This window comes from Rana temporaria, chromosome 4, assembly GCF_905171775.1.
Source record: "Rana temporaria chromosome 4, aRanTem1.1, whole genome shotgun sequence".
Lineage (NCBI taxonomy): Eukaryota > Metazoa > Chordata > Amphibia > Anura > Ranidae > Rana > Rana temporaria.
The window spans coordinates 265310400-265322652 of NC_053492.1; the positions used below are offsets into that span (position 1 = coordinate 265310400).

Here is a 12253-nt window from a genome sequence, read left to right on the forward strand (position 1 = left end):
CTTAGAAGAGGAGGTTTGGGGCTGCTTTGGGTCTATTTATTTTTTATTGGTAAACTTATATTTTAAATGTCTTTACCTGAAAATCTACAAGCCTCACCTTACCTTAGAAGAGGAGGTTTGGGGCTGCTTTGGGGCTATTTATTTTTTATTGGTAGACTTATATTTTAAATGTCTTTAACTGAAAATCAACTTAAAAGCTGTCAGGGGCAACATTTATGTCCTCCTCAGACTGGATTCCCATAAATACCTATGATATTGATGCCAACCTATTTCTGGTACCTGTATACTGTTTATAGGCTGCACCTTTGGCATCAATTAAGAAAACAAAAACTGCACATGGCTTTTAGAAGCACAGAAATCGTTTTTTTTATAGATATTACTTAGAAGAAAAAAACACATAAAACAATCATGTATGTTATATTGTGCCATTTTATTGTACCAGTCAATCATTTTTTCAGAGACAGAAAATTGATTCAAATAAATACTTAACTTACACCAAATAATATAATTAAACATTGTCAACACAATCCAGTTGTGTTTCATGAACTTCACATTTATCTCATTCTGTTTAAACATACAATGACCATACAGGAACTTATTTGCAAATATGTTTCTCGAAAATTATATAGTTCTTTACTAAATAAAGGACTTATGTGCCACAGACTTTTAAAATGGAATACGCATTAGCATTGTGTAAAATGACTAAGCACCATCGGTGGCCTGAGTAGTATGTTACTATTTGAGATACCTTTGTTTAAATTTTAGGAGTGGCCACAAGTAGGCTTCAGCAGATTAGATAATCTAATGCGTAAAGAAAAAACCCCAATAGCACACAACTAAATAGAACTATAACGACACCACACCAAAAAAGATTCTATGTTTAAACATTTTATTACATAATTCCATAAAAAAAAGTCCCTGATAAGGGACAGAATTGCACGTATAGCAAAAAGGCTAAAGGCTTTACAATTTAAAAACCTCATAAGGACATTTACAAACTAGTTTACATTATCCCTTCATAGTAATTCCTTCCATAATGCAACTTCAAAATAAGAAATTTCACTCATGAGATCTTGAGTGTATTCTTCAATGCGTTTCGCAGGACGGAACCTGCTTTTTCAGAAAGATAACTTATTTATGTATAACTGTCTGTCAAAGCTGTAAACAACATAAACACACATATAAAAGGTGATACAAGATGAACATGGATGGATGGAGCAAAAACCAACGATCTACAAAAGAGCCTGAGGCCCCATACACACCATAGAATCTATCCGCAGATAAATCCCATCAAATGGGTTTCTGCGGATAGATCCTATGGTGTGTACACGCCAACGGATATTTATCCGCAGAGAAATCTCCCCTGGGATGGATTTCCAGCAGATGGATATTTGCTGACATGCACAACAAATCCATCTGCTGGAATCCATTCCAACGGATGGATCCGCTCGTCTGTACAGACTTACCGGATCCATCCGTCTAAAGGGATTCCCCGCACGCGTCGTAATGATTTGACGCATGCGTGGAATTCCTTATATGACAGCGTCGCGCCCGTCGCCGCGTCATAATAGCGGCGACGGCGCGACACGTCATCGGCAGAGGATTTCAGCGCGGATTTCAATGTGATGGTGTGTACACGCCATCGCATAGAAATCCTCTGAAATCCTCGAGAGGATTTATCCGCGGATACGGTCCGCTGGACCGTATCTGCGGATAAATCCTCTCGTGTGTATGGGGCCTTACAGTAAATGGAGTAAAATAGTATAGTCATCAACTCTCCTAGGAGTTATTCCACAAAATCTAGGAAGTACGACTCTGATACCCTCCGACTGCCTCCATTCTATGCTGTTCTATTTAGTTGTGTGCTTTAGGTTTTTTCCTTTATGCAATAGTAATTGTGAAGGATGTGGTACCAGTAAATCCATAAAACACAGGAGAAGGCCTCATCGCCCTTCTCCCTCCAATAATCTGCACGATAGATAATACAATGCCTGATATCTTAATCTCATTAGTGGATACAATTCCTTAGGCCAATCATCTGCTATAGTTACTTCAGCGTTTCTTGAACAAGTTCTAAAGTTCCTCCAACAGTTTGGTAGGTATTTCACCCAGGTCTGTAAACTGCGTTTCAGTTACTCTATCTATGCACAGGTGAGGTCGCTTGCTAAATATGTCCTACTGATGGGACTTGGTGACAGGTTAGAGAAACACAGATAACGAAAGGCTAAAATGGAAAATGCAGTCATGTAAATAACGCAAAAGTCATTGTAGTGGAGTAGTCATGTGACAGCTTTTACAACAACACGTATCAGAACTGTTGGCTCAGGTGTTGCTAGTCAGTGCTTCAGCTTCATGTCCCTTGTTGCAACTCAGACCGTCTTGGAGAAGCATTGTGCCAGAGGCAGCCCACAACATGTAATTGAGGACTCTTATTTTTATTTTAGAGTGGGCTGCACAATAAAACGCGGACACTGATTGTTTTCTGTGCAGGGCTGTACCAGATTTTGCACTTTCCAATTTTAGTAAATCAACACCTATATGCCTTGTTATTGGATGGATTTCATTCTCTTGTTGGTTAGATACACAAAGGTCCTCAAGTGGGGTACACACTATAAGAAAATCGGGCAAGCGATCGGCCGGTTTTCCTCAATGTTTCACAGCAAGTTGGAAGCGAGGATAGAAATAATGTAAAAAAATTCTCGTATTATAAATTTGTTGTTTCTGTTAATGCACAGTCTTTTGTATCTGATATTTCTTGTACGAATATAGTCCGAAAATGGTACAAATTATATGAAAATTGTTAGTTTTGTTTATGTGCAAGAAAAACTTTGCAGTTTGTCCCTTCAGAATTTTTTTTTGCAAAGTCGGAATCGGATGTTGAAAGTTGTGTACAGACTATATGAAAATTGAACGATCGTGCCTCCTATTGAATTTTTCTTCTGCTTTTCTCATAGTGTGTACTGGGCTTTACATATCATTTTTTTTTAATGAAATGGCTAAAAGTCCACAGCATCTTTACCTCTCTATAATATGTATGAAATGTCTTCTTAGTCTAGCAACATTTTTGTATAGGTGTGACCACTCCAGCAATCCTTCTAAAGATGAAGATGAATTTCATGAACAAGCACAAATACAGTTTAATTCTTGGAAAACAAACCTCTAATGCACCAGAATCATAATATCTGCCCTTAAAGTGGATGTAAACCCGATTCATGAAATTTGAGCTTGGCACATATATCTGCAGTATTTTGTTATCTTTTTTCAATGATCTAAGTCTTATAGCTCTCTTTTGAAAGGTTTGGTTCCTCTGTTATCAGCCTGAGAACTCCTGACATATTTTTTGACTTTTTAGACAAAAGCAGCCTGAATCTTTTGGAGGAGGTTGCTAAAATAGATTAGCAGAGAGCAGCTCCTATTACAAAACAGCTCCGAGAGTCTCTGTCTATGATGAGAGGGGGTGTGTGCCTTTCCTCCAATCAGCAATGTTAGCTATCTTGGCTGTATGCCCAGACATCACACTCTGTGTTAACCAGGAAGAGAAAATCTCCTAACACGATCTCAACTTTCTAAACGGTATATAAATGTGAAAACAGCAGATATACATATAAAACCCTTTATGGGGAGATTTGGTTAATCCCTGTGTATTATCTGAGGCTGTTCACTTCACTGGGTGTATGGAGGGTTTACATCCACTTTAAAGGAGATTGATCTGCTTACAAAACCAGTAGTAATAGGCAAACACTTTACTGAATATGGTACAAAAAAAAGTACTGCAATGAATAAAGTGATCAGCAGAAAATGTTCATGTAAAAAAAAGTATACAAATTTAATTTTTAAATAAACAAATATTTCTCCATCCAGCAGATTTCTGTAAAATAGAGGCTTCTGTCAATAACTCTGTAGAAATGTTCATTTCATGACCATCTGGTGTTAACCCAACTGAGGATATAACAACTGCTTGCATTAAAAGCTTCTTTCTTTAGGAACATTTGTGGTTTAGATAAGTCCTTATATGTGTAGAAAAGTCTGAAGTCTTTTCGTTCAAGTTCTTTGAACAAGCTGTACCAGAATCTCACAACAGTGCTGTCATTTCCACTGACCTCAAACCCAGGCCAGTGAAGGTGGATTTCCACAACAAGCTGTCCTATCTGCTCCACAATACCTTCTAAAATCAGATTCTCCAAGATCTTCCACTCTGCACTCTCCATGTCTGCCTTCAGGACATCAATCTGGAAAACGCATTACAAAAACAAAGTAGAATCAGTTACTTTCTGTAGCTATCATCAAACTTATCACATTTCACAGAGAAGACCATCAATCAAAGCATAGAGATTTATAGGTGTGAGATGATCTGTCATTTTTGTTTTTAAGCAGCATTCCCAAAGCTAGAAAGAACTCTCGCACACCATCCAGGCTTCTTCAGTATCATGCGGGGGTGTACTTTGACAGCTCCCAACACTGTTGCCTTCCCTAAGATATGGGTGTCTGAAGCCTCGTACATACGACCGGTTTTCCCGGCAGGATAACTGCCAGGAGAGCTTTTGGCCGGGAAAACCGGACGTGTGTATGCTTCCTCGCAGTTTTCCCATCAGGAAAACAGCCGGGAATCCCTTCGGGAAAATAGAGAACCTGCTTTCTATTTTCCTGTCGGGATTCCCAGTGTTTTTTTTTCTGCCAGATCTACTACTTACCTATGGGAAAGACTGCGAGGCAGTGCCGATGGAGCCTACACACGGCCGGGATTCCCGGCCAACGCGCCATGGCAGTTTTCCTGACGGATTCTCGGCTTTCCCCTCGGTTTTCTCGGCGGACTTTTTACCGCCGAGAAAACCGAGCATGTGTACAGGGCTTCAGACTCAGATCATGCTTGTAGTTCCAACTGCCATCTATTGTTTATAGGTCCAATCTCTTCTCAGACTAAAGACAAAGGGGGTTATTTATGAAAGGCAAATCTGAGGGGGACATGCAAGAAAAATAAAAAACAGCATTTTAGCTTTCACATGGTTGGATGGTAAAATCAGCAGAGCTTCCCCTCCTTTCAGATCTATCCCCTCAGATTTACAGCGACTGCACTTCCAAGTGCACTTTCAGTACAATTTCAAGTGCACTTTGCACTTGTAGTTTGCACTTTTAGTGCAAAGTGGATTTGCCTTTCGTAAATAACCACCATAGTGTTTACATGATCTGTGAAAGATCTCTTACATAAACCCCTGGCGACCAACATGCTACCAATGGCTCTCTGTGTGTAGCCTGCTGGGTCTGCCACCTGTTGTGCACCTGTAGGAGTTTTAGGTAGCTGCAGCAGGTTTCTGGAATCATAAGCACTGGCACTGAAATAAAGACAGTACTGTCAGGTGGAGTGGCTTCCGCCCAACCATACAAGTACAGTACTGGTCTAAATAAAAGAGCTGCCCTTCTGCCTCGTTTCCTTCTTTGTATTGAATAAACGTTACTGCTCATCAAGCAAACTCACAAAGCCAGAGAATTTTTGTGCGCCAATGCAGCGAGTTAAATTTCTGCTCCACTTAACTGACCATCAATGTGGAGGGGAGTTTAAAAAACACTGCCACTGACCACCAATGGGATGGGGGTTAAATATAATTGCAGGGGTTGAAGTTAGGAGCACTGCTACTGACCACCAATAGTAGTGACACCAGTCCTGGGGGATATTATGGTCACTGATAACAATGATGGAGGCTAGTATTGTGTCCACTGACACCAATAAAGGGGTTATTACTGCAGTCCCTGACACCAAAGAACGGGAGTTATAATTGTCACTGACACCAATGCTGGGAATTTTTATTGCATCTGCCAACACCATTTTTCTGTTCAGTGTGCATTGTGGTACACTGCACAAAATGCACACCAGAATTTTTAGGAGCTGAGGTGCATTACAGCCTTATGCCGCGTACACACGATCGGAATTTCAAATGGAAAAAGTCAGACGGACTTTTTCCATTGGATATTCCAATCGTGTGTAGCCCCATCAGAGTTTTTTCATCGGAATATCCAATGAATTTCATCGGAGTTTAGATATAGAACATGTTCTTTTTTCCTCCGATGGGATTCCATTTGGCCGGGCAAAAGCCTGATCGTGTGTATGTGGCATTACTCTATGCAAATGCACCTCAACTCCTGAAAATGCATTGTTCTTGTGTGGCCCTCTGAAAGGGTTGGTGGGTCACACTTGGGGCCCCCTATAATTTTCAAGGTGACCGCCAATTAGATAAACAGAATATTTTATCGAAAAATATTAAGTTGATGCTTCCGTACAGATGAGATGCACTCATTTCTTTGTCTGAACTGACAGAACCAATATTCTTCTCAAAATTACATGATTCTTATGGCCAAAAAATGATGGAAACTTAGGAAAAATACAAATCTTTGACACATCTTTGAATCATGCAGTGATGAAGACCTATACACTATTATTGAAAAGCACAACCCCCACCCCTCTGTCAAAGAAAATAGACCTGTAGTAATGTTATACAGTGAAAACAATGGAAGGTGCTTTTTTATGAAAATGACAGCAGGGTAACAAGTAGGAAACTGTAGCATCTTTTTCTGATAGAAAAAAGGTTTAGAAAACTCCACTGACATACACTATAAGAGAATTTGTGGCAGATTCTTTTTACGTCTCAACCAACAGCACAACTATTTTGAAAAACACAGTGAGCCATATACACTGACCACTGACAGATTAAGTGAATAACATTGATTATCTTGTTACAATAGCATCTAAAAGTTGGTGGAATATATTTGTCATGCAAGTAAACATGTTGTCCCTGAAGTCGGTCTGTTTTAAACAGAAAAAACATGCATCACAGTTTGTTTATTGGATTGTATAGCCGCAGAATGCCTATACTGACCAGTGTCCACACCCAAATGTGGTTACAATGCGCACGTGAGTATCAGAACTGGACCATGGAGCAATAGAAGAAGGTGGCCTGTTCTGATGAATAACATTTTCTTTTACATCATGTGAATGGCCAGGTGAGTGTGCGTTGATTACCTAAGTACGAGATGGCACCAGGATGCACTATGGGATGAAGTCAAGCTGGAGGAGGCAGTACGATACTTTGTGCAATGTTCTGCTGGGAAACTTAGAGATCTGCCATTCATGTGGATGCTACTTGGCACATACTACCTACCTAAACATTGTCTCTGGCCAAGTAAACTCCCTTCATGAAAATGGTATTCCCTAATGGCAGTGGCCATCTTTCAGCAGGAAAAGTATGTTATACAGCACAGTGCTTGTGCTGTGTCATTTGGACCCTTGTATCACCTGTAATACCTGGTTGATCCTGCCTGACTATGCCCTCCGTTCTGCAAACTGACCACGATAATCGTGGCTGCTGAGCCCTGAAATCTTGGCCTGTTTGTGTGCCTCCATCATCCACAGCCTGCTATCTGTCTCCTCTGTCCTCTTCTCCCCCCTCCCCACTCTGCTCGTACCAGTGCCCCCCCCCCTCATATCTTCTATTAAATGCTCCCATCCTCTCGGCACCATTATAATAATTGTCCCTGTGTTCTGTAAAAAATCTGTCCGATTGTTCCTGTATGAGCTCCAGACAAAGGTGTGTTCAAAAAACGATAGGTGCAAATGTTTCATGCAGTTGTAGAAGCAATGTAGGCTTCAGCAATTCAAAATTATCACCCACGCTTCTTACTGCAAAAAAAGTTTTAATAAATCAATCTAGTTACTAAGGACAGGTCATACATTATGCATTTTTTCTTTCCTTCAACCACAGGTTGAAGAAAATAAAATATGCTTGATTCCCCCAATCAACACAGTCAGTGTTGAAGGGGGGACCCTCCCACAGTGCTATTGGGTTCTGCTGGCGTGGAGTCTTCCCACTGGCAGAATACATTTATCGATGCTGGTGGCTAAAGCTACTTCCAGTGATTGGGTAGAAAACAAAAAAACATGTTGATTGTACTGAAGTTGATCAATGGATTGACTTCAGTACAACCAGCTTGCCCATAGACAGATCGAAAGGAACTAAAAAAGTTATTATCAGTAACGCTAAAGTCGGCCATAGAAAGATCGAAATTTGTCCAGTTTCTTTCGATCTTTCTCTGGCCGACTTTAGCGTTACTGATAATAACTTTTTCTTACATTAGGGTCACCAGATGTCTCCGGTTTCAGGGGACTGTTCCTGATTTCATTGTGCATTACATACTACGGATCTCTGATTTACTTACTACTGTCACCTGCATTCAAAGCCCTTTCTTGATGCCTGTTCAGTCCATGGTGAGCCCCCAGTGGGCCATAGTACATCGTCCTAACCCCAATTGCCTTTTCGTTCATGTATTGTCATGATTATCATTTTGTTGCCCATGTATTTTACCAAATTGCAGCATAAGTAACATATAGAATGAAAAACAAGGTGGATCCATGGAATCGAAACCCAACAGCAGCTGCAAAGCAATGACAAGGACCATTAATTACAATTCCGGGAGGGAAGGGGGGATTTGTGACAGAGGTGGTTTTGCCGTAGGGAGGTTGTATTGGCAAGAGATGGTACTTTTTGCTTACAAAGCATCCTGTGCTTTACTTACTTCTGACTTCTACACTGTGTGCATTACAGACTCCTGACCCATGCACTCTGTGTGTTATGCACTCCTGACCTCTGCACATTATGCTTTATAGACCTAGAGCAGAGTGGGCTCAGGCTTAATTTAATTATACCCATTTATGCTCCTCCAACTGCAAGCACAATTTGGCCACATTCACCATTTGGGGTACCACAGTTAGCCCCATCCCTTAAATAAAAGTGGGCATGGTAGGTAGGGGTTCCCTGGATCACAATCTGAAATTCTGGTCACCAAATGGGTAGGTTTACTAAATGGCCCTTATCAACCACACAATGAAAGCTACTATTCTAGCCAATGTACTACACCTTAACCCGTCAGGAAAAACGCTATGGTGTTTTCCTTAAACTGCATGTTTTCTTGTTCAGCACAGTGTTATATCTTGGTAATTCATATCAAATTCAAAGCTGTAAGAAGCATACAAACAAGATATTAAAGTGACAAGGGAGAACACTGTGTAACATGCTTTACAGCAGCAGTCGGTTTAGTCTGTTGAAATGTTACCACCACATAAGCTGAAACCTCTGTGCACATTTTACTTTTTTAGAGCCAGTTTAAATGATATGTTTTGTATAGTAATACTTCCTTTGTCTTCACAATGTCAGACCACTGGACTTGCACCCTAACCTAAGGGCAAATGAAATTTTCAGGTCTAAAAACTCTGCATGCCTTACCATACCTTGTCTGTCAAGATGAGAATTGGATAATTATTTCTGCTCAAACCTGGTTAGTTTTCACCCTTTGGGCATGGCTGATAAGTACTGAATGAACCAAGCGTATTTATTTTCACAACAGTATGTTGTTTATAACCTGTTTTTATGTACAATACAAAAATCTTTATGTTTTTGCTCAATAGTTTTGCATTAGAGTTGTCATGAAAATTACCTGGACTATAATATGCTCTCGTTCTTTACTTTCCTTTTGTTATGCCCTCCTAGCCATCTTTTAGGCCTGAAAGGATTAGTGTACTTTCAGAAAAAAGGTTCCAGATCTTTTTTTGCTCCCCTTCCCCAATGAATACTTAACTTGTATACATCACCATTCAAATGAGGTAGGGGGAGAGTGCAATACATAACCTGGGTGGGCAAAAAAACAAAAATGCACTTTGACCCAGCAATTTATAGAAGTAAATGTGTCTGCATTTCTAATCTGTAAAGTTATATAATGTCTTCAACATGCATTCCCTGAGTAAGGATATCTGGAGATCTGAGAGTGTCACAAATCACAGTTGGTCTTATGGGTGTGAAAATTCAATTGACAATTATGAACAATTGCTATTCATACCTACCGTAATGGTTGGCTCTTCCTCATGTCAGCAAACCAATGGGTTGCTATGCCTCAGATAACTGATAGGACAACCTATCCCTAGAGTACTCCACTGGGGAGGAGGAAGAGGGTCTGTGCAGGTGGGAAGTATTGGGGCTGAGAGTGCAGTATGTGCTGTGGTTGTGGACGTAACTGAAAAGGGGCTATGAGGGGGGCTTTGGGTTGTGGGAAGAAATTTGTACTGGGAATTTGTGGCTGAGGGGAAAGAGGTTTATGGGATGGGGGGGGATTTGTACTAATAGGAGGGTGCCATTTTTAGCAAATCCCATGCACATATGTATTTACAGCCTTTACCAGGACACTCAAAATTGAGCCGAGGTGCATCCTGTTTCCACTGATCATCCTTGAGATGTTTCTACAACTTGATTGGAATCCACCTGTGGTAAATTCAGTTGATTGGACATGATTTGGAAAGGCACACACCTGTCTATATAAGGTCCCACAGTTAATAGTGCATGTCCGAGCACAAACCAAGCCATGAAGTCCAAGGAATTGTCTGTAGACCTCTAACACAGGATTGTATTGAGGCACAGATCTGGGAAAGGGTACAGAAAAAATTCTGCAGCATTGAAGGTCGCATTGAGCACAGAGGCCACTATCATCCATAAATAGAAGAAGTTTGGAATCACCAGGACTCTTCCTAAAATGGGCCGCCCTGCCAAACTGAGCAATCGAGGGAAAGGGCCTTAGTCAGGGAGGTGACCAAGAACCCGATGGTCACTCTCATGGAGCTCCAGTGTTTTTTTGTGAAGAGAGAAGAACCTTCCAGAGGAACAACCAGGCACATGACAGCCCGCCTGGAGTTTTCCAAAAGGCACCTGAAAAGCTCTCAGACCATGAGAAACAAAATTCTCTGGTCTGATGAAACAAAGATTGAACTCTTTGGCCTGAATGGCAAGCATCATATCTGGAGGAAACCAGGCACTGCTCATCAGCATCAGGCCATCAGGCCAATACCATCCCTACAGTGAAGCATGGTGGGGGCAGCATCATGCTGAGGGGATGAATTTCAGCAGAAGGAACTGGGAGACTAGTCAGGATTGAGGGAAAGATGAATGCAGCAATATACAGAGACATCATTGATGAAAACCTGCTGCAGAGCACTCTGAACCTCAGACTGGGGCTAAGATTCATCTTCCAACAGAATAATGACCCTAAGCACACAGCCTAGATAACAAATGAGTGACTACACGACAACTCTGTGAATGTCCTTGAGTGGCCCAGTCAGAGCCCAGACTTGAACCCGATTGAACATCTCTGGGGAGATCTGAAATGGCTGTGCACCAACGCTCCCAGTCCAACCTGATGGAGCTTGATTGGACCTGCAAAGAAGAATGGGAGAAACTGCCCAAAAATGGGTGTGCCAAGCTTTTAACATACTCAAGAGAAAGACTTGAGGCTATAATTAGGGCCAAAGGTGCTCCAACAAAGTATTGAGCAAAAGCTGTGAAACAATTTGAAGCATGCTTGGAAGCATTGAACTTCATTTTCTCGGCTTCGTCGTAGTGTTGTACATCACCGCGTTCTTGACAGACGAAAGTTTAGGAAACTTTTGTGTAACCGTGTGTATGCAAGCCAAGCTTGAGCAAAATTCTGGTCGGAAAAACCATCCAAAGGTTTTTCTGATGGAAAATCAGATTGTGTGTACGCGGCATAAGTATCATTAATGCTACAAGGCAACATGGTAGTCAGTGTTCATGACCTTACACTATTTCTTCCTTTTTCTATGTGTGTGAGCCTTCAATTTTATATTATAGTCATTTTCTGCAGTATTGTGATCTAACAGTGTGCTATGTGTTCACAAGCTGTCCATAAAGATCAGCCATCCAACACTACAGCCCACTCACTACATTTAAAATGTCACAGCAATTTGGTTATTTTGATTATCATAGCAATTGTCAAATCCCTTATTTTCCACTTCTGCCGATTTTATTCCAATTATTGTTCCAACATTCTATTACTAGAAAGTATATGCCTAGTGGAAAAGGGATCTGTAATCCTTTTTAATGAAAGACAGTGATTTTCTTTTTGATACATTTGCTACAAATATCTAGACTTTGTGTAGCATTTGGCCACTAGAGGAAATATGATTGCTACTGTATAGACTGATGTGGCAGATCTTCTGGGTCTGCAACCTGAGTAACATCACTCAATACAAACTACAATGCAAAAGAAAAAAAAAACAAGGCGGATGAGACTTTATACACAGTGTTCTTGTGGCATATGGTATTTATTTGTGATATCCTCTGCGTAGTTTACATGTACTATCTATGGCTGCCAAGATTCATTGCTTTTAATTTACTATAAATTTCAGGAAATTGCACAATCTCAC

General features: G+C 40.7%; 1 protein-coding gene across 1 annotated transcript in view; it reads right to left on the reverse strand.

Annotated features, from left to right (window-relative positions):
* Positions 1 to 3801: 3801 nt before the first annotated feature.
* METTL24 (methyltransferase like 24) overlaps positions 3802 to 12253 on the reverse strand; it is a 75076-nt gene continuing 66624 nt past the window's right edge. The window contains exon 5 of the mRNA XM_040350236.1: positions 3802 to 4229. Within this exon, the coding sequence (XP_040206170.1) occupies positions 3915 to 4229 (315 nt within the window). The 3' untranslated portion in view covers positions 3802 to 3914. The remainder of the gene's footprint in view (positions 4230 to 12253) is intronic.